At 44.6% G+C, this 22,597-nt stretch overlaps 1 protein-coding gene across 2 annotated transcripts in view; it reads right to left on the bottom strand.

Moving 5' to 3' along the window:
* The window catches only part of LOC142583100 (WD repeat-containing protein 7-like), a 126,155-nt gene that overhangs the window by 64,381 nt on the left and 39,177 nt on the right, over positions 1-22,597 (bottom strand). For both annotated transcript variants that reach the window (XM_075693404.1, XM_075693405.1), the window contains exons 10-17: positions 22,494-22,576; positions 20,681-20,840; positions 14,494-14,714; positions 12,694-12,889; positions 11,141-11,337; positions 9,341-9,476; positions 7,948-8,052; positions 5,869-6,003 (exon numbers count right to left, since the gene is read on the bottom strand). In XM_075693404.1, coding sequence (XP_075549519.1) covers positions 5,869-6,003; positions 7,948-8,052; positions 9,341-9,476; positions 11,141-11,337; positions 12,694-12,889; positions 14,494-14,714; positions 20,681-20,840; positions 22,494-22,576 — 1,233 coding nt within the window. The remainder of the gene's footprint in view (positions 1-5,868; positions 6,004-7,947; positions 8,053-9,340; positions 9,477-11,140; positions 11,338-12,693; positions 12,890-14,493; positions 14,715-20,680; positions 20,841-22,493; positions 22,577-22,597) is intronic.

The raw sequence follows: 22,597 nt of genomic DNA, 5'->3' as shown, positions 1-22,597 counted from the left end.
CACGGGGGCATAGAAACTTTACAAAGCATCGATCCTTCCTTTTGCGTATGAAAAAAGGCGCGAAAAATACACCGCGTGGCAATGCTCTCAGGCCGTATGCTACGGTGTTCGTAGTTCTGACTAATGCTCTCTAAACACAACGATCAAAAAGCAAGAAAAAGCGTCATTCAGGAAATTGCAAGGTTGGGCAACTATAAACACAAGTTTTTGCAAAAGTTGACAAACTTGCACTGTAGCCGCTATACTGAGCACAAACATGCAACTATTGATGAAGGCATTCGTGGGCTAGATATGCGTGTGCGCATAACATGCGATGCATAATGAGGAAGCAATGCAAGGAATCAAAATGAAATTCTTGGGCGTTACGCGCCAAAAGTCCTATCTCATTATGAGGCACACTGAAGTGGGGTGATTACGAATGGATCTCGGCCATCTGGGGCTGTGTATCATGTATTTGACGAAAAATTCATGAGCGTTCTTGCATTTTGCTTTCCTCTAAAGGCGGCCGTCGTGGCTGAGATCAGTTTTCTTTAGGCTGATACCGATCAATACCATGGATATTTGTTGACTCTTGACGTACTAGCAGGTCCATGGCACTATTTCGCGTGGCTAGCTTTCTCTGCAGGTACAGGACAGCTCAGAAAGGAGGGAACCTATTTGTTATAGGTCCTAAAGGCACTCATAGTGATGGCATGCATCTCGCTTTTCAGGTGAATGTGAGTCATTTTCAATTCCACTGAACGAAATGTAACCTACGTTGATGCGCTAAACTTCGTTTCGTTCGAGTGTAGCGGAGCAAAATATTTTGCCGTTCCTTGCACTATTTCGATCTGTTTTTGAGTGGAAGCTTGCAGTGCTCATTCGGTGCAAATTACTGTGTTAAGCGTAACGTATTTCTAGGGTCACTAATACCTCATTAGTTAAGTACATATTGCACGGTATGTTGTTCAAGTGGCAAATACATAGCAACAATCAACAAAATCGTCTTCTAGCGCCAGCATATGATCCGCCGATCATTCATTTAGAATACAACTGGTGAACAGTCGCTTGAGTTGACATTTCGTGCCTGAACCGCTCATCGGCATTACGTTAACAAGATATTTCTAGCCCTACAGCGAAAGTTTCTTAATCATTGAATTTGTGATTAGAAGGTTGAGATTAGGAAAATGTTTAAGGTAACCGTGATGACTGCTGCAAGTTTGTTTGCAGTCCATCCTTCAGTTGCTAGTGCGTTGTCGCAGGAACAGCGATAATAACTACAAATAACAGATTAAAAACAGATACGACTTTTCCTGCGCAACTATTCAAACCAAAGGTCTCTCTCGCAAGAAACACAAGCTTACTGCCTTCACGTATGTACAGCAAAAATCAGGAAACATGTAAAATAGATGAGAAAATTTATCTGTGAAACATATTTATTATCTCATTTTGCTTCGCAAACGCTTTGCAGTTTCTAAGCTAACCAAAGCACGTACATGATATACTGTAAATGATCATAATACAGAACGCACCCCATAATAGTTTATGGGTGAATAGATAAATTCACTTTAGAAAAAGATAAGCACTACAAGATCATAGCAATTTACAGTACATACATTCAAAATTGACATTTTATACCTTGCGTAGCGATAAGTGCAACATGCCTGCAAGAAGCGCACTGAACAGCACCGTACAGTGAAATTCGCGGCACTTGTTTACAATAACGTAACACTATTTACCTCGAGAAAGATCATTAATAAATAGAAGCTTAACATCAGGAGATCGTGATAGCCTTTACATTTATTTCTGGAAGTGTTAGGTCGTTTGCTAACTTTGGGAGACAATTTCGTGCGCTATAGAGTCAGTTTTCTTTGTGGCCTCGTGGCTGTATTTCCTAGAGCGTAAGCGCTCGCGTAGGGTGCGCTCTTTGGTACAAATAACAGAACAAATGCATTTATTTCTGTTTTCTTAAATTCTACTTGTAAACCACGTGTATAGCTTGAAATATTACATCTGTGGAAAGGAGGTAAACGCCGCACTTAGAACTTGCAAATATTTTGTTTGCTTGGTCGAGGATAGTTGTGGGACCCTCTGGGAGCGCAGCTCGAGTGCTGTTCACAATGAAGAGGAACGAAGACGAGAACGATGACGTGCCACGTTATTTTGTTATGAGCTCCCCCCTTCGAAAGCAAAATAATACAACACGAATCTCCAATCTAAGAAGGCTACGCGGGACTAGAACTGCCAATCTAGGTTTCGGCAGTTCCTTTGTCGATACGAGTAGGAGTGGTCACGCTTGAGAGAGCTGACTCAGCCATAGTAGGTATAATTCATGAAACTAAACCCTGTGCCCATCAGTATATGGTTATAAGACATACAGACGTGCGATTAGATGCAGAAATTACCGTCCTGTGTTCGACAGGTACGGTCCAGAAATGGCGTGGATAGGCTGCGGCAGCAAAACAGAGGGATATCCAACCCCTTTTGGATCAAAGCGGAACGTGTCCGTCTCTATGCGAAGCGCAAGCCCCGGAGATGGAGGCAAGCGCAGGATCCCCAAGAATCTACGAGTCCGGCAGGCCCGAGCGGCGAAGGGCAATGCCGGGCGCCACCAGTTTAGGGGGCCCTTTCTTTACCCTAATGCCTAATCACGCCACGAAAAACAAACGGGCCGACTAACGAATAAGGAGCGAGGACGATTGCAATGTTAGAGCGCAAGACGCCCACTAGCTGTAACATAAGTTAGGCGTGTAGCCTTGTTAATCCGTGAATGAATATAACTTGTGTACGCGTATTTGGTTACGCAATTTCTGTTATACAGAAGTGTTATACAAAAATTTCTTATTGTACAGATCTTAGTGTAGTGGCAAACACGTGGGCACAAAAATGTTTGCTTGGAAATCTCTTGACTTCGACCAACCTTGCTTTACTTGAATGAAATGTCTGTTAAGATCTCAAAACATCTGTCTTTGTTGCTCAATGTATATTTTCATTCCGAAACAATGCATCGTGGTTGCTTTAGTCGCTTAACACGAAAGCTCTTTGCACACTGCACTGTCAGCGGTTTTTGCTTATCGCTTTTGTAATTGATGGGAGTCACTGCTCTGCTTGCGACCACCTAGCGGGTCGCCATCTAATTACAAGAACGACCCGCCGCGGTCGCTTACCAGCTATGATGTTGCGCTGCTAAGCACGAGGTCGCGTTATCAAATTCCGGCCGCGGCGGCTGCATTTCGAGGCGGGAGGGGCAAAATGCAACAACACCCGTGTCCTGCGTGTATTTGGGGCACGTTATAGGTCCCCTGATGGTCAAAATCAATCCCCGGTCCCCCAACTACGGCGTGCCCCATCATCAAATCGTGGTCATGGCACATAAAACCACATAGTTCATTTAATTATATGTATACAAGAACGTCAATAAGAAGCCTCTGCACGGTGGCGCAAGTACTGCTGTGTAGTTTCAGCTTGTCAGTGAACGTATCGCCGTTTACGCATGCAACTTAGTGCAAAAAAATTGCTTTTGGTGCTTGCGAACAACGATTGCGTACACACAATAGCCGCTTTATGCCCAAGTCTCCCGTAAGTAGCGCCGTCCACGCTTTGGTTCACAACAGTCAAATTTACATCCACGAGATCCTTCAGATCGCTGACGTGTGAAAGCCATTAGGCGCAAGACGACCCCATTCTTGAATTCTTCAGACTTCGTAACAAAGCACCACGCAAGAGAAAGTTCGTTAATGACACTAAAGCGGCATCAAAATTTGCGCGAAAGACGCCGCACGCATTGACATACACAGCACAGTACGGTGGCTACGAGCAAGTGTCATGGCATCGACGCTACTAAAAACAAAAACGTTACGGTGACGTTTCACTTCGTGAATGCGGGTGACGCGCAAGTGTATGGGTGTTACAGCGCACTCGATGCTATTGGCCCTCGGCGCGCCTTGACGCCTACACTGTCCGCATGACAGATCGTATTCAAGACAGGTCCCGCGTGGCCGCGCCACAGGCAGCAGCGGCCGCCGGAGTAGAACGTCCCGTTGTAAACATTCGCTTACTATTTAAATTACCTAGCATGGTGTCAGCGCGCACAGGCAAACGGCAAGTGTCCGCACTCTATGACCGCGGGCAGTCGCTGTCGAAACGCTCGCGTGAGGAATCGCGGCAGCAGCAGCGAGCGAAGTGACATTCACGCTGCCTATCGCTTCAACGCAAACTCTGCGTTGAGAACATCGCTCGCAAAGCTACGAACCCTCGCACCCCCCCCCCCCCCCCCTAGACTGCCCCAAAGCAGATCGCGCGCGGCCGGCCGAAGGGAAACGGCCCCGCTCCGTGCCCTCCCCCTGTGCCATATGGTGAAATACGCGCGACGAAATACGGCGCGCTTCCTCACCTTGCGCACGCGAGATTGAGCCTCCATTGGCGGCTCACCGTCGCGCGCTTTCACTCGCCCATGCAGCGTGCGGAGTGCGAAGACGGCGTTAGCACGAGACGAACCCGCTACGTATGCATCGTAAAGAAAACATGTAGCAACTGCCAGAGGAGGTCAACCCAGCGCGCATGCGCATACCTTCCTCCTCCGCGACGCTGCGCCTGGTTCCTCCTCTTCACTTCCAACGTTACCTACACATTCCTATAGGTGACGGTACTCTACCGCGCGCAGAGCGTGCTCCCTCGTACAATCCCCAGCGCGCGATTTTCTTCACCTCCAGGCGCCTTCCTCGTTCGCTTGCTTCGCGGCCTCAGACAAACACCGGTTTGAAGAGCTGGCTAGATACGCTTGCCGTAAAATTCAAGAAAACAAAAGGTCGGCTACGCGCAGACGTTTGCGTGCTTGTACTTGTCGATACGGCGCGAGTGCAACCACGTCATCCTGCTTCACAAATAGGGACGTGCAGACGTCATCGCAGGCCCTCGCTGGAAGGCTCTGGCGGAAAGATGAAAGAATGTCGCTGCCTTTAGTTCTATTGATGTCGATTAGTGGTAGCAGTATCAGCCTGAGAAGCGGAAGTCAGCCAACGTTTATAGTTTCGCACGGTGATGCTGCGACAACAGTATCTTGCATCTTATGATCTTGTATCGTAAGTATACAAGATGCATTGTTTCATTTATCGGAAATACAGATAGTGATACAGGTCTTGCCAGACGTATCGTGATGCAGATACAAGATACCGAAGGAGTATCTAAGAGAGTATCTCAGATACTTGTATCTTCGATACTGCGAAGCACTGATTTCTGTGCACTAGTGCCCATGCATGGTCTGCAGCACGCACAAGAGGTTTGACGCACGCCACTGCGGTCGCGTTGCTAGTACAGCCCACCGATGTTTTTGACATCATGATCTTCTTTTTTTGTTTTTTTCCAGTAAAATTGAACAAAAAACTTTAATTTGGTGCCTATGTTGAAGTGTACGCACAGGAAGCATATGTACACAAAAGAAGCACAGGACCACAGACAACAATATATCAGAATGTCTAATGAGATACCAGGTTATTGTCTAAATAATTCTCTATACCGTGTTGGGGAATTCAATGAACCATGCCTTGTGGTTACACGGAATATCAATAATCGTCGTGTCATCTAATACTGCTGGCCGGGTGAGCCCACGCAAGCCTCCCTTAAAAGATTTTAAAACATACATACAAGGGGTCGAACACAGGTTCCACAAAAAGGTTGAATATCAGCCCCAGCTTCAGCTTCGTCACTAAAAAACTGCAACACTAGGTTGGTAGCCCACATTAGTACATGTGGAACACTTCCAATCCATGCCGCATGCTCAGGCTCAGGAATGTTCTGATACTTCAGAGGCGTCATGTCCGATAAACTTTTGACGCTGCCTCTACAAGATTCCTTGCTAGCACATCTGAAAATAAACTTATTGCTACATACCCGAGGACTTCTTGTGCGTCTCGGGTGATATGGTGGACGTGGCGAGGTATTTCTGGTACTCGGTCTGGTTGGAGAGGCCCTGCGACTCCAGGGTGCCTGGCAGTGGTCCCAAACGCTGCTCGGACTGCATTTGCACTGCACGGTGGAAAGCCCAAAGATCTTTTAGGAAACACTGATTTTGCCAACGGAATACATCCGGTTTAATCAGACGCCTTTTCGGCTGCCAAGAAAGGTATCTTGGAGATCTATTCATATTCCTAGAAGTTATGCGCAGCAGAGGACGATTGAATGCATCAGAAACTGAACAAAGCTTCGTAAACTTCTCAGCACAGTATAGGATTTGTCTTAACACAGAGTGCATCACAAAGGTTGAGACAAACCACCTATTCTGGCGTAAAAGTAACCAAGGCCACTGTGTGCCAAACACAAGTTGCAACTATAAATCTAGGTTAGAAACTACCGTAAAATTCACTTTTATTAGATTATATTGAAAATTCATAGTGGTCTGGTGACACTGGCCACGTCCATCATCTTGTCTGGGGCGTAGCTGCGAAGCCCCTGTATGCTGTACGCATCGACGATCGTCGCTGTGTAGCTATTCAGTATTCTAAAAACGCAAACAGTCGCGTTTGTCTTTCAGCGAATTAATGAAGCGCCAACTTTACGGTGACCCCACGTACCGTCGAAGCTATACGCGCTGGCAAGTGCAGCCTTGGACATCCGTCCGGACGGTATCTTTCAAGAGGCGTACTGCTGTAAAAACAAACATTCGCCGAACTTGTTTTCGCGGGGACGTCCATTTCGAACCTGGCCTATGTACTCTGAACAACTACGCACACGTTCTCGAATTTCCGACTGAAGCCTCTAAAAAAAAACTTTGCATCGCATTAGAATCTCCCAGATTCATTTCGCACGCAAGAAAACGCCTCTCATGTCAAAAATCGAAGCTCCGGCGTTCTTCGTTGGCTCTGATAAAGCTCCGTGCGTGCAACAAACGGACACTGTGGTTGCTCCGTTCGCGTTGTATTATCGCTTCCAGCGTGTGAACTGAAATTATGTGAGCCAGGCCGCACATACACGTCCCGTGGAAACGCGGAACAGCGGCGATCTCCTAGTTGAATTAATCTGTTGATGTTGGGCTGCACCAAAAAGAGGCTTTCGAGTTAGCCTGAGCATTTACACTCAATTATTTGTAAATGATCAAGATCCTTTAACAATTGTGCTGGTTCCTGAAAGTTGACTGCATGTAAGTGTAGATTCAACTGTGTTGACTACAACAAAACTCTATCTCGAAGACGAGTAAGGAATCAGCTTCCGGTGTTGACAGTGGCATAAAGACATAGCTTTAACGTCAATTTTTGGCCTGGTTTATAACAGCCCGAAAAAATGAAACACACAGGCAAAGAAGAAAAATGAATTAGTGCTAATTTCCTTCTTTGCCTGCGTTATGATTCAATATGCCATATTACATTATCCAGCCCAAGTTTTCAACCTTCTACACAATATCATAATTTATTTTCCACACTGGGTTCCAGGTATGTATATGTTTGTGGCATAATAAGTTAGTCCGTGCAGTTCACATTTGCTTCTAATAATATTGGTTTTCACCTTAGAGTCATTCTCTGTTGTCACCTTGAAATCACTTCTACTAAAAGGAATATAGCTTCAGATATCAAACACATAATTCAATTTTGAAGTAAACACAACAATAGGTTGAAAGAAATAAGCTTCTATTAGAATCGTTTGCTACAATTGGTAGCACAAGCAAAAAGTTACTATATTTCGTTTCATACATGGCAGTTAACGCTGTGGAAGCTACGCAAATAGTGTGGTCATAGCGGTATCCCTCCGCGGCTTTTGCAGTGCAGTTGCTTTTGATGTGGGTCGCTTTCTAGAGAACAAACTACTTCACATATTACAAGTACAACTTGTAGACACAAGTTAATGTAAAAGTGCCTATTTGCACACTTTTGCGCCTCCGGTATGCGTTGTTTTGGTCGCTCCAAAAATCGCTTGGAAAGCTTCGAAGACGCTCAACAAATGGAAAAGTGCAAATGCAGACACGTGCAGTACCCGTACCTTTGAATTCAGCCAGCAGTTCCGACATGTCTCGCGAGGCGCGCATAGCCATCCGAGCAGCGGAAGCATCCCTGCGTTGCTTTCCTTTCAGGAAGTTCAGGAAGCCTTGACGCGAAGCAAACACAACATGCACAGTGTGTGACACAGGCAAGAAAGAGCAGGAGCAGTGCATCGTAAATTAACGAACGACACAAGAGAAAATGCAAGACTTGACAGTGGGCAAAACTGGCATTCCATCGCATTCCACGCGCGCAATGCCGCAAAAATGGCGGCCTCGAACGTACTTGCCTCCGTGTCGTCTGATTGGTATATTTGGTTGCCGACTCCCGATGGATCGGCCTAAGCAATGCGGCCGGCTGAGTAGGAGTAGGAGCTCGCCGCCAATATGTTCTCACTCGCAAACCTTATAGGCAATCGAGCGTGGAATTAGACGCACGGGTTAGATTGACGGCTATAGAAGCGACGTACGGATTCACGTGCGGCTCTCTCCATGTCCAAAAGGTCTGTCGGCGGTACGCGTGCTGATTTTTGTGTTCACACTCGTAGGCCTTATCGGCTATCGAGTATGAAATCAGACGCGCTGTCCAAAGACTTGCTTTTGATGGCACTGTCCTACAGATACCGCGATCCACGCTATTGCTATAATAGTAAAAATATTTTTCGCGCTTAGCGCTGTTTTTTTCACTGGATTTTCACGGTGAGAATGAAAGTCCTGCTCCCGCATTATTCAACCAAACGTCCATCGTTGCTATTCGCCGGTTTCATTTCAACAGACAGCAATATTAACAGTATATGTCTATGTTAGCATTGAGTCTATGCTCACTAGTCTGTGTTAACATTAAGCACTAGCTTGTGCATGGTTTTACGAGCATAGTTAGCAGACTAGAAAAAAGCACAAGGAAGCATGAAGCGGGCGAGAAATAATGATCGTCATCGCACATCTTGGGCAATGTACAGCATACCGCTCATCTACTTTGGGTTTCCCTATGTTTGGTTCTAGTCGGATGACTGTACTCATAGAACCACCTCACTTCAGCGGTGATGGAGTGCGCATATGGTAGTTCTTTTTTCAGATCAGGACAAGAAAACAAGTCAAATGCTTGAGTAAATTGTGTTGACCAATAAGTGTGATCTTGGGACGAAATCTAAGCAAAGATAATTCAGCCGCAAACAAAATCTTTTCATTTAGAGTTCTTAGCACTACAAGAATGCAGGTCATTGTACTCGACACACTGTGCGCATGACCGTTTCCTCTGGCACTTTTGTGTTGATGATGATGATGTACGGGGCTTAATGGCGCAAGGACCAGGTCTGGCCGAAGAGGACCAACTAGGTATGCGTTTTGTTATGTGTCGTAGCTGTGCAGTGCGAGAGAGCCATTAAAAATACCTACTGATGAGCGCCTCAATGTCGAAGAAGAGCACGTGGCTGTACTGATCCAAGTGGTTGGTCCTGAGCCCCTGGATCATGAGTGGATGTGACCGGGACCGAGCGTGGACGCTGTCGCCCGCTTCATGGCCCATTCCGTGCTGCGTTCGGAGGGTGGAAAAATGGTTACAGTGTAACAAATGGGACACCCATTACTTGCAAGCATTCAGAGGTTGCTTGTAACAAAATGGGGCCTCAATAGAAGAGTCACGCCCTGCCTTGCATCAATACCTCTATCTTGCGTTAGCTGACTTCCTCATGGGATGGAATCAGTTCACGTTATCACGTTAGGCATAGATAATTGAAGATTATTGGGAAATGCCTTCGACCTGCAGTGGAAAGAACCTGGCTGACGACGACAGGGGCTGTGTACTCTTGATCGATTGCCAGAGATACAATAACTTCTGCGTTAGTTGACATCTGGTGCAAAGCCTCATCAGAGTGAGCGATAGGCTTTCTGCACATAGGCTTTAGCCAACAAGTATCTGCTGAAAGTGAGATCTCGAAAGTGATCAACTATAATATCACCCTAGTTGATTTGCATAATGCAAGGTTGGTTTATTTGCAGCTTGATTCTTGGTCGCAGGGTGACATGGCCGCGCGCACTTAATCATCTCTCCCGGTGACCATCTTTGAGCAGCTAACAAATGATAAAAAGTATCACCCGACGCAAGGAGCGCCTTTCTGCATAGAAAATTACTGGACTGTTATGGCTGGTTCTATCTATTTTTTTGTGTGTTGTCGCAAAGCCTTGTGTAATAAGATTGCTTGCGCAACGAGAATAGTGGTGTGTGCTCTAGAACTTACACAAGCACCAGCGATTAGGCTGGAAGGTTCGATGAGTCATCTATAAACAGCCGACGCGTCTTATCTACAGATCAGATTCTCTATGATCGCCGACTTTGCTCCCCGCTATCGTTGTGCTTGAGGGTTAATTACTTGTTTTACTGACCACATGTTCACCCAACAAGGAATTCAATTTTTAACTCACAGTCTTGACACTGCGTTCTTCTTCACCGTCAAAACAACGTGACGATATTAACATGTCAGATGCCACTATCCACATTGAAAAGACCAACTGGCCTGCGAATACTGTGAAAATATTACGGTACCTCATTCTCTGCATTGCTGTGTGCCTTTATTTTTCTTTTGATATTGTCTGTTCAAATGAACCGAGTATTAGTATGGCACTTCTCAGTGCAGTTTTTATTTAAACTTCATTCGCTCTGTCCGCTCGAGCTGGTGAAATCACCATTTTGCACATCTTATACCATCCGTGTTGATGGAAAGCGCCAATGACTGTGAGTGAGCATGCTTGTGGTATTTCATGACAGTCATAATTCTTGATGGTGCCTTGTCCTTGAACTACATGGTTCTTATTAGACTTTTGCGCGCACGAAGACAGGACGTCGAACGAAGGGACACACAACATTCGACATCCTGTCTTTGTGCGCGCAAAAGTTTAATAAGAATCATGTACAACCAACTCGCCCAAAACGTGACGCTCTTGAACTACAGTTCTTATTGTCCGTGTATGCCCCAAGGCTGTGAAGACGGACCACATTTGTATCAACAACTGAATAAGTACTCTGATGTTCCAACAAGCTGGGCCTGTTTCCGAAGTAATGAGACTGCTTAGCGCCATCCATGTGTGAGAGAGGGAGAGACGAAATTCCCATAACCACAACGCATCAATTGCTAACCAGTGAATTCTCTGCTACGTCTACCTTTTCCCCACATCACGTATGATTGATTCGTTCCTGACCTGGTGTCCAGGAGCGCGGTGGTGCGAGGAGTGGTGTTGATGGTGCACACCACGCTGGCCGGCTTGCCGGACGGCAGACATATTACGATGACGCACCGCCGCATTCGTCATGCGTTCTCCGGCCTGGCCGGTGTAGTCGTCGCACGCGCTCAGAACGTCCTCTGCCGTCAGACCCTGCACCACTCGGTCCAGGAGCCCTGCGCAACCAGACGCACACACTGATTTTATAATCGTCATTGTAGGCCTACTGATGTCCACTGCAGGGCGAAAGCCTCTCCTAGCAGTCTCCAGTTTTACACCCATAGAAGAAGGAGAAAGACGCCGCGCGCCCGTCTATGTTTGGGACCAGCCCGTGCATTTGCTCTCGGGAAGTAGGCCGTCCAAGTTTGCCAGACTTCGAGACATTGCTTGCTTCACGGTAGCATTTACTGACACTCTCATTACAATCTGCCTTCGCCACTCTATTGTCCCCTGTCTGTAGAGCAAAGCTATAAGAAAACACGTGTGTTTCAACTCTAACACTTTGTACTTTGTATATTTGTACTTTTTAATGTTTCAGCCGAGAATGCGTGACCAAAAATATGTTCCGACATGGAAAGCAATAGAAAATAGCTCTTAAAGGACACTAAAGAGAAAAATCAAGTTGACTGCATCCAAAATACAAAGAAAAAGCGCCACTCTTACTACCGTGAGAGTAAGCTTTATAAACCAACAAAAAATACTAAAACAAAAACAAGAGTAGTTGACCCCACCTTGAAGTTGCCACACCAGCTCACTTTGACGTCACGGTTTTGTCGACGTCTGCTCAAATACAGTTAATATTTTATCGGCAGTATAGAATACTTGGCTCCTCTAAAATGCAGTGAAGTCGAGATTGTAATCTAACGTAACCAAAGACTGCAATTACGAGAGTTTTGGGAGCTTTTACTGCGCCTCAACGTCCCCGCAGCCCCTAACAACGCCGTATTATGTGAGATTTTAATAAACCACAACATATAGCAAAATTAAGTAGGTTATTTACCGCTGCTCTTGTAAAGAGGTACAAAAATAATTTTAATGCTGAAATTCATTTTTCCAGACTGCCTCATTATTCAGACGTTCTGTGAACTTTTACTGCGTCACCAATGACCCAAACGCAGGTAAATAGCTTGAAATCAATGACGTCACACTGACGTGTCACCGCCGAAGCTTCAGCACGAAAAAAAATGAAAGTGTGGCTCCTATTTTATTTTTAGCAATGATTCTTTTACATGAGATTATTAAATAATAATTTGTTGAAAAGTCTAATCTAGTGTTTCCTTTTGATGTCTCTTTAAGGCACAGTAATCTATCAGCCCATTCGCGGAACAGTCCACTACAATAAAGGACTACGTGCACAGCCAAGTAGCACACCCCGTCTATTTGCGCTATGTCCTGTTTCATCCTTCAGGTGACCGCTCACCATGCCTACACATCATTTGGCTTACACTTAGACATTGTCATTTACTATTGCTCTCCCATTTCTGAACTACATCATGACGAATGCTCTTTTGTGCACGTTCCCGCACCCTTACCGGTCTCCATTTCCCAGATGTAGACCGAGCCGTCCGAGAGGCTGACCATCATGTAGTCTTGCGACGGTCGCCACTTGACCACACTAACAGGGAACTCGTGCCGAGAGGCCAACAAGATGGGCTTGCGTTGTTTGAGATCCACCAGCGCCACAGAATGGTCACTGGCCACACTGCAGATGCTCTGGAGAATTCGTGGCTGTAAGGAGAACACGTTTACAGTGTGGAAATTTGTACGTTGCTGGCCATGAACTTACCAAAACTGCCAGAATTCTTTCATGCATACAAGCACCTGGTTCGAGTCATATTGCTTTACTTGTTTATATGACAATTAAACGTTGTAATACGATTAGGGGACGTACTGGTAAGAGCAGTGATAGCGTAAATGCAGAAACACTTGTAGAAACGATGAACAGGAGATTGTGTAACCAGTGGCGTAGCAACAGGGGGGGCCGGGGGGCCGTGGGCCCCGGGTGCAAGGGGCCATTGAGGGGGGGGGGTGTCATATACGTCTGAAGACACCCCTCTTTCCGCCGGCTACAGCCGGAGAAGGGGTGACAGAAGACCTATGGGCCCCGGGTGCCAGACGACCTAGCTACGCCACTGTGTGTAACTGTTTGTTGGCAAACTTGTGCCCAGAAAACAAAGCGAGACTTGCATGTGGTCAAACTCCCGATTTCTCCATTCAAATGTATATATGAAATGCAGAAGTACACAACCACAACCACCTAATTAATTCCTATGAGAAAAACACAGAATGTATGAACACTTGGGAGCCATGTTTTAGTGTAGAGCTTGACAGTTTGTTTACAAAAATTGCAGACGACCGTCAATTGTAAAAAAAGTAAACGAATAAGTAGAGACATGAAGTTCACGACACCGTCACTCCACCAAACATTCATAGCACAATTTTGCAAATTGTAGCTGTTGAAAAAATAAGATTTATTAGTTTAATACTTGTGTGTAACTGTTACATTGTATATTAATTTAAAGATTATGTGTAATTGTTACATTGGTTAAGCGACTTTTGCAAAAGTCCTATTTTTACCTAGTCGTAGATTAGGAGCTGCGTTAATAGGTAGCACATCTATTATGTACAGATTATATGTACAAGTAGACAGTCTACATAATTGTGACAGCGTTTTTTATTGGTTAGCTTACACGCTTCGCGTTTTGAATATTTAGTCTCTAAATTTGGCCAAATCTCGCTTTTAAAATTTGGTCGCCTAATCAAACATTTACTCACAAAAATCAGTAAAATTCTACCTGGACACCACAGCATACCAGACTTTTCACGCACTCCATCGCAGCTTGGTTCCTGATGCAGCGTGTCCGATTCTTGTTATACAGTCTACTGAACACAACATTCTAAAGAAACATTGACCAGAACACATCTGCGATGAATGGTCAAGTACGTGAATATAATTCATTAGAGGCGAAAATAAATTAAAACGGCACCAAATGAGGCTTTATTGTTCTATGTACGCTTTATAGACGTTGTACATGTTATTATCAAATTATATGATCACGTGTGTGAAATTGGTGATGAGTTTTTTGTATGTTATGACGAGAGTAATCTGAAGGACGGCACATAATCCAGTGGCACATAACCAATGACCTAAGTTGGGAATAGAAGAGGCGCAACATATTCTTTGGCACATACCAAGCCCCCAGAGTTTGTCTTTGGCTGGATACAGCCGGACAAACTACAGCCGGATACAGCCGGAAAGGAAACTGGTCTGACAAGTGCCAAGAATGCTATTCACATTAAGGAAAAAAAAAGAAAGCAGCAAGGGCGCTTACGCTGCCGTCATTCGGTGGCACGAGAAGCTGTGTGACTTCGCCCGCGTGGACGCAGAATCGGTGCAGCAGGGTGCCCGCGTTCAAGTCCCACAGACAGACGGAGAAGTCCACGCCCCCCGAAACCAGGTGGGTGGACTCGTAGCGCGGGTGAACGTAGTTTGGATACAGCAGACACGTGACGCGTCCAGCGTGGCCCCGCATCACTTGCAGCTGCGGTTGGTCTGCGGGCACAGGGAGCGTATAGAAAAACAAACTGTGAAAACACAATTGCAAAAGTTTTTTTTTTTTTTTGAAAGTCATAGCACAGAAGCTTTGAAATGCCGTGCACTCCTCCTCCACATTGGTTCTTTTTCAGAGAATATTTACTAAGCCTAATTCTGTGACAAGCGAAATCACTGACCATTGTTATACATACCGTAGAACCCTCTTCCTTTAGTACAGCCTTAGCGTACGAGGTGATCATCTTTAGGTTTTACAGAATTTAAAAGAAAATAACCTGTTCCAGATAACAATTATACTCCTTGAGCTGGATCACTAATTAACTTCCTCCTTAATTAATTTATGGCACAAATGGCAATTTACGAATTGTAGCTGGTAAGTTTGGAAAGCTTATCCACTTGGAATGAACTTGAAGAATGGCACCAGTTTGAAGGTATTCGCCATCAAATTTGCCGTAAAAATACAGTGTTGTTCCCCTTACTTCTTTAACAAAACGGTTGTTTATGCATTGAAGCAGAAAAGTGATTGGAACGCCCATGTATATCGTCCCACAGTTTGGTGTGCATATCGAAACGGGCATAATCCTGGCAATACATTTCAAGCGGATACGTCTTGCAGGCTCACCGGCTATCATTTGTAAATTGCAATATCTGCCCTAAAGTAATTTAAAAGTTAATTATTACATATTTTAATTATTAGTTGTATATGTGTTTCGATTTGTCGTACTGGTAATGTCCGCTTCGTCGAATAATAAAGCTCAAGGACAAAAATTATGTTACCTGCCACAGGCGATTCTTAGAAGTTTCGTGGAACCTAGAAATGATACCGCCGCATATGAATTTATCATTTCCGCAATTTCGCAAAACGCACAAAATGTCGCGAACTCTAAGGGCACGTGAAATTTTTCCCCAGATGCAATGTCAACACTACGCCAGAAACTCTGCGAAATAGAAATTCTGCGAGTACCTCAACTTCATTCGAGAGCTTGAGGTTGAGCGGGGTCGGATGCTTGGTGCGGTCGTGTTTTGAGGTCGATCTTTTTTCCGGCGCTGCTTACGTCTATATCTACTCATCCTGAACGAATGAATCAATGGTAGCGGTTCGAACTTCTCCTAGTGAAAATTTTTAAAATCGTTAAGGTATCTCTACATGTACGTATTAGACCCTAGAAAGTTGAGTGCGTCCCCTCGTGTGTGTGACGTTACCTGAGGGACTCTGCATCCGCGTCGCTGGCGTGCTCGCTACGGGAAGGCTTCAGTTGGTCTACCTCCCCATCGAGTTTTCAAAAACTCGTGAATCTTGCAAGTTTGCACTATAAGGTGACGCACGTTCCGTATATTCGAGTACATTATTCGCCACGAGATCGACCAGTCGGAGTGGCAGATCGTCAGAAGTTTGGAGTACTCCTCGAGTTCAATGTTATCAGTGTGCACACGTGCGTGTAGGACCTGTTTACCTCGCAATGATATTGTTCCGTAATTATTGCACTGTATCAATAGCTTGGTCACTTTTATTTTGATAATGGGCAACAGTATTGGTAGCTTGCGCTGCCGTCTCTGCACTGTAAAAAATGCAATGCTTGTGTCTAGCGTGCCCGGCGCGGTCGGTCACACGCTCTTTTGTCCTCGGGCATTTCATTTTCGCTGTCTCCCAGCTCTTTAGAACATTTCTGAAGGCGTTTGATGCCGTTGCTAAGAAATTAAGTAGTCACTGCGATGCATTACTACTATGTTCTAGCAGCAATCTCGCAGCGATCTCGCAGAGTGTGGCATTAGCTGTACAATGTATAAGAGAGGGACCAGTAGTGTTAAATCATCAGGCATGAAGCAAGCTGACCGTGCTAAGAAAACTAACATAGCATGATAAGACTGCTTCGTTCAAGGTTCCACGTTAGCCTGATATTCCTTTATGTACAATATAACGATTTTTTAAAAATAAGAAGCGACGTTTTAGGAGAGTGTATTATCAATTAGTAGGCAATCAGGTGGTTTCATTCTCAGAAAATTGAACGAGCCACCAGCGAAGCGCCTTCGTTTACACTTCAGTGTGTACCACCGAACGCTCGTTGACAGGTCTTGGACCGTTGTCAAATGCCTGAAACCCATAGCAGAAGTGCGGGCATGAAATAGTGACAATGCTACGTGACAAAGTTACAAAGAAAAGTAGAAAACATTATAGGTAGTGATGCGCGACAGTGCTTGCTGACATGTTCCTGAAAATTAAACTTAATTCCATTATTATTTAGCCATAAAAGCCACACGTCGCGAAGGGCTCCGCTCAGCCTTGTACATTTGTTTGTTTGGCGTCCGTCTGAGAAGCAGGGAATACAATAAACACCCGGCTTTTGATGCAAAGTTATTTCATTCCATCTTACTTGGGTTAGGCGCACAGTTCATGGGCGATATTCGTCCCCGAACGCAAATAGGCGCTTTCGTCTAAAGAAAAGAGGAGACAATGTCTGTCAAATGCGTCCTGTATTGCCTTAAATATATATTGGTTTCTTGTGTGTTTTGTAGGGAGAGAGATTATTGAAGGTAGGGATGTTAAACGAAAGATAGAAATGCAGTTTGCTACCCTGTAGTAGGGAAGGAGTAAGGGGAGACAGAAAGATGAAGCACACGCAGGTAGGGATGGAGAAAAGGATGTAACGAAATTACACATTTAGGGAAAAAAAGATAAAAAAAGATTGAAAAAGCAACGAAGGCATCATTGTAGTTGCCCTGGTCAAGCGACTTAGACTGTTTTAACATTCCTCGTTCTTCTACATTGTGCGCATATTTTGTTTCTTTTTTCTTTTTTGTTTATTTTGCAAGCGTGCCATGTATGTCAGGGCTTTGTCCCGTCCGCTTTTCACGCGTCCCGCCGTCTGCGCTGTTTGGTCATATTGTAATACTTATTTCGAAACTAAAATAACGAGAGTGAGAAGAGAATTTTGAGCTTAACGAAATAACTAACGCCCATTGGACAGCCATAGCCCAGAAAATTGACGCACGTACGCACCACGGTTGCCTTAGCATGCTTTTCTCGGGCATATATTTTTTATGAATAAAGTCTTTCTATTCTTACATTGATAAAGTGATATTTTGCGACTGGTTTCATGTTTTGCACATGTGAATCCAACAGAAATAGTTCTGCCGTGCTAGCCAAAATTGACGTTGAATTCTTGCGTCGAAAAGCGATTATGAGATTCTTTGCATCAGAACATTGCCGACGCATGCTTGACGATTGCGAAATATAATAGAGTGTGGTGCGACTACTCTTCGATAGTAACCGTTGGCAGTGAAAATGATTTTTCTCGTCGATGATGAGTTTGATTATGTCGAGCCGAATGAGCGGAAATATGGGCAAAATATGAAATTTGCGCAAGGACGGCTGCTTTCGTCGATGTGCCATCTTTCGATTGAGCCTTAAGATCGTGCTTCGATTTCGAAGCTGCGTTGAACCTATAGTTTATTCAACGTTCTGCGACTGAGTCAGGAGATAGATAGTGCCCCGGACCACGACAGTTATATAGGAGGCACACAGCATTTAACGTTTGTTTCTCTCAAAATAATTACATTTATAAAATCTCTCGAAGGAAGGCGAATAATATTGTTGGAGAGCACTATGCTATGCGAACGCACTGCGGGAGCGAACATTTCTTACCTTCTCTTTCTCTCGAGCGGCAACAAAAAATTGAGCCATTCCAGTTGGAGCATATATATCATACTAGAGGCGAATCCCCCCAGCTAACGTCACTGTAACGGCGTTAGCACCACCACTATCGGTTGCACACGGGTTTACGTAAACCATTGGACACCTATAATAGCTAAAATCTTCTAATCAACCAATTAATTCCTGAAGTGTTCATTTGCTATACAATTACTCAGGACCCATGTACCAGAGGCATTAGAGCAAGCTTACGTATCTTTATGTTCGGGTAATGTATAGTCGGCACCAAAATACCTTACTATGAACGAAAAAAAATAATGTTGAGGTTGAGGACGCTCAGGTGAGGTCGCTGGTGGCCGATGAAAGTTGAGGTGAGTTCTCCTAGGTGAACCTCAACCTCATCCAATAAGGTTTCGCGAGGTCGTCCAATCTTTTCGAAGGTTGAAGAGAGGTTAAGCATATTGAGGTCATTTGTCCAACTTTGGCAGCCGCACCGATTTGCCTTACTTGCCGCTATTATACCGGCATACCCGCTAAAACGTGGTGCACTCGATATACTAGGCTGTGCAAGCTTGCACTATGCCCGTGCTCTCAAAATGCATGGTGCACTAGTCAACTGAAAGCGCTTGTTTCTCATAGTTTTCCTGCCCTATGATGCGCTATGTTTTAAACGGGGAAGACTGAAGAGACAACGCATTCGACTGTATACAATCAGTTGTGTCGTCCTTTTTCATTTGTTTTGTTCCCTGTTAAAAACGAAACATACCTCGTGAAAACTATGAAAGTGCACCAACTAGACCCGTTTATTGCTTTGCTAAACTTTTCTCATTTACAAGTCCTTCAGCTGACCAGACGTCTATTTCTGAACGTCTTTAATTGCATTTAAGTACGCCTTTCTGTAAGCCATGTAAAGGATGTCAATACGTCTTTTTAGCAAATCATTTTTTTGACTGATTCATGGTATTTAACGTACCAAAGAAACACTGGAGCTACGAGAGACATTGTAGTAGAGGGCTCCAAATTAATGTTTGCCAACTGGGGTTCTTTAACGTCGCTTAAATCTACGCGCACAGCGTTTTTTTTTATTTTGCAACCTTACAAATGCAGACGCCTCTGTCGGCAACTTCGTTTGTTTACTAATAAAAATGTTCCATATTAAATTCGATGATCAAATATCGCTATGCTCGAATATTCGTATGCGATTTGATCCAGAAATTTCCCTTTTCAAAGAACCTTGATGGGAAGTCACATATTAGGGACAGGTGGGACTGAAGTGTCAGGTAGGAGGCTAAACAATTTTAATTTATTGTTGCCTTCATATTGTATACTTAAACACAAATTTTCTTTTCAGCCAAAGCACAAAGTCCTTATTCGCTCACTCAGCAGTTAGCGAAGCATTGCCAATAGTAGTGAAGACACAGATTCGAAATGCCTGAACGTTGACTAAGTTGGCAAAGATTCTTGTTACGTAAAGGCAGGCTAGTTATCATAAACGAAGGCATAGGAACAAAAAAGAACGGATGTTATCCTTTCCATTACTACTATATCCGTGTTAGCAAGGCGGCCTTTAAATAACATGACGTACAGATTGCATCGTTTTGAAAAGATAGAACAGGTAAAAAATGCCTCTGCCAATTGGTGGGGAACGATCCCACAACCTTCGCATTTCGTGTGCGATGCTCTGCCATTTGGCAGAGCATCGCGCGCGAAATGCGAAGGTTGCGGGATCGCTCCCCACCCGGGGGAAGTTGTTTTTTCATCTACTTTAGTTTGCATTAATTTATCGTTTCTTTATTTCATTTATTAAGCACAAGTAATTTCTCCTATGTTGTGCTTGGTGTCAGCGTTTGTTGGCTCCTTATGATATGGCTGATAAAAATCTGGCCCCTCGGTTAACCCTCCTTTCTTCTCTTCGTATTCACCAACACAAAAAAACTTACAGAAACAACGCAGTGCAAACTAACAGCACATGCAGGCCTCCAGAGTCGAGACAAGCGAATTTGTTTTCGCTGAGCGACTGAGTGCTGACAATGAAAAATCGGACTGGCTTATCTTGATTTAACAGGATTGCATTGCAAGTGGCTTTGCTTTCCCATGTTTCTGTGGGCTATGGGTGTTGTTGAATAAACGTACAAAGGTCCCTTTTCTAAAGTTCGGATACCAGACCATCTATAGACAAAAAGTGTGCTCGCGTTTCTTTCTAGTTTGAGCATATACACCGTCTTGTACTATATTATCTGCGCCTTGGAAAATAGCCTTGTACAAGCGCTATTTTGTAAAAGGAAAGAGGCGAATATGCCCCGTGCCTCGCTCTTACCGTCATGGTGTTGCTTCCCATAAAGGAGCTGTAGCATGACGGCTTGTGTGGCCGACATGACAACGATGCTGCCGTCTTCCCTGCCAACCACCAGGCGTCCTTGCAGGGGCAGGTAGACGCTAGCCGTAAGTTTCACCTCGTCGTTTTCTTCAGGCAGATCCTGGAACAGACAAGTGGTGTAATGTGAGAAAAGAAACATGACAAGGACATCTCCAGATCTGCCTCAAGTTTCTTTAACCATTTGACCTCAACGCCGTACATGTACGGTGGCGGAAACAAGTCTTAAGTTCAAAGACGCACGTGCACGTCAGCGACTGGACATTTGACAGGCTGCATCATTGCAGAATGAGGCGCAGCCTGGCTTCTTCCAGGAGACGCTGTTACCTCCAATGAGTTCTAAACAATTTTTATAGTGCTGGAGAGAATAGGAAAAATTGGGTTAGTTGGTATATGTTCATGGCTAACAACTACATCGCATTCAAAACGAAGACGTAGACACAACGCAAGCTCTAGCCGTCAACTGGAAAATTTATTGAAGAAACGAGTTAATATGGCTCTTCAACACTTCAACTGTGCATGCACCTACAAGGCACTGAACGAGCATGTCAAGAAATTGTGGTTAGATCAGTTAGTACATAAAAAAGTAAGCGACAAAGTAAAGTAGTTACAAGAGACTTAAAAGTAGTGCACTGTTCGGCGGGCATCGATTTGCGCAATCTAAAACGGAAACTTCTTTTTCTTGGTTGGCTATTGAAGGCTGACCAACGGCGGCGGAACTTACGCGTAAACTGATTTCACGTTTCTTCTCTCAAAGTGTTACTGCGAGATCCTTAGCTGCATGTCTATCCCGTAAGATCAAATGTAGGCGCATGCAAAGCTGGCAATACCGTTGCATATGCCGCTATTCTTGCGATACATACGACAACCGGTTGCACCTCGTTTAGCGATCAAACAATTGATCGATTCATTTTTTAAGTCGCTCCGTTTTTCTTACGTGTGCATAACCACCGAGTTTGCTTGTAGGCGCTTGCACGGCATGCCTCGCTTTCACAATGGCTGTGCATGCTGGAACCGTACTCTTCAATGGCACATTTCATTTTCTATGTTTCTGGTGCTCTTTCTCTCCCCCTACTTTCATTCCCTACCCCCTGTGCAGCGCGGTTGAGGTGTCCTCTGCTGAGAGACAGTTACTGCGCTGCACTTTACCCCAACCTTTCCTTCCCATATTCAAGAATCTCCTTCTCTCTCTCTCTTCTCTCTTTTCGCCCTTGACAATTGGTGCGGATGTGGTTCGAAGACTGCTCCACCGATGGTCTCGCTGGCATGTGCCACTCGGTTTGAGGCATGACAATCATTTAATAATGAAATAGAGCCCTACAAAATATGAGTTGAGTTGCTCTAAAACTATTTCAGACGTGGAACTTGGTTGTCTGAGTTTGGCTGTTTTTGTAAAAAAAATATTCTTGTTTGTTCATTACTGAAGGATAAACAATGTTTATTCATTGTCGCTATACCCGACACCGAGTAGGACACGCCATTTTCGATTTCGTTATAACACTATAACAACACATTGAAATAAAGCATGGCCAACTAAATTTTATGTTTACGTCATTATATCCGATAATTCGCTATATTCAGGTTCTTTATATCGTGATTCGACTGTATTCTCAGGCACGTATGCGACTAGACAGTCAAAGGAGCTCACTGAACAGCTTTCAGTTGCGGAACGAGCCACACCGGGACTCCGACAGCCATTGAAAACGCGTGTACTTATGCAAGACGGAAAGTGAACGCGCAATGTAAAGCGTCAAACCATTTTGTCCAAAATGCCGGGGGCTGGAGGCTTCATTTCATCCCAAGCATCTTGTAAAGACAGGCTCAGGAAAGGTTTTTTTTCTGGGAAAAAACAAGGCGTGA

Source organism: Dermacentor variabilis, chromosome 5 (genome assembly GCF_050947875.1).
Source record: "Dermacentor variabilis isolate Ectoservices chromosome 5, ASM5094787v1, whole genome shotgun sequence".
Taxonomy (NCBI): domain Eukaryota; kingdom Metazoa; phylum Arthropoda; class Arachnida; order Ixodida; family Ixodidae; genus Dermacentor; species Dermacentor variabilis.
The sequence above is the reverse complement of the archived record's forward strand: the minus strand, read 5'-3'. Positions and strand labels throughout refer to the sequence as shown.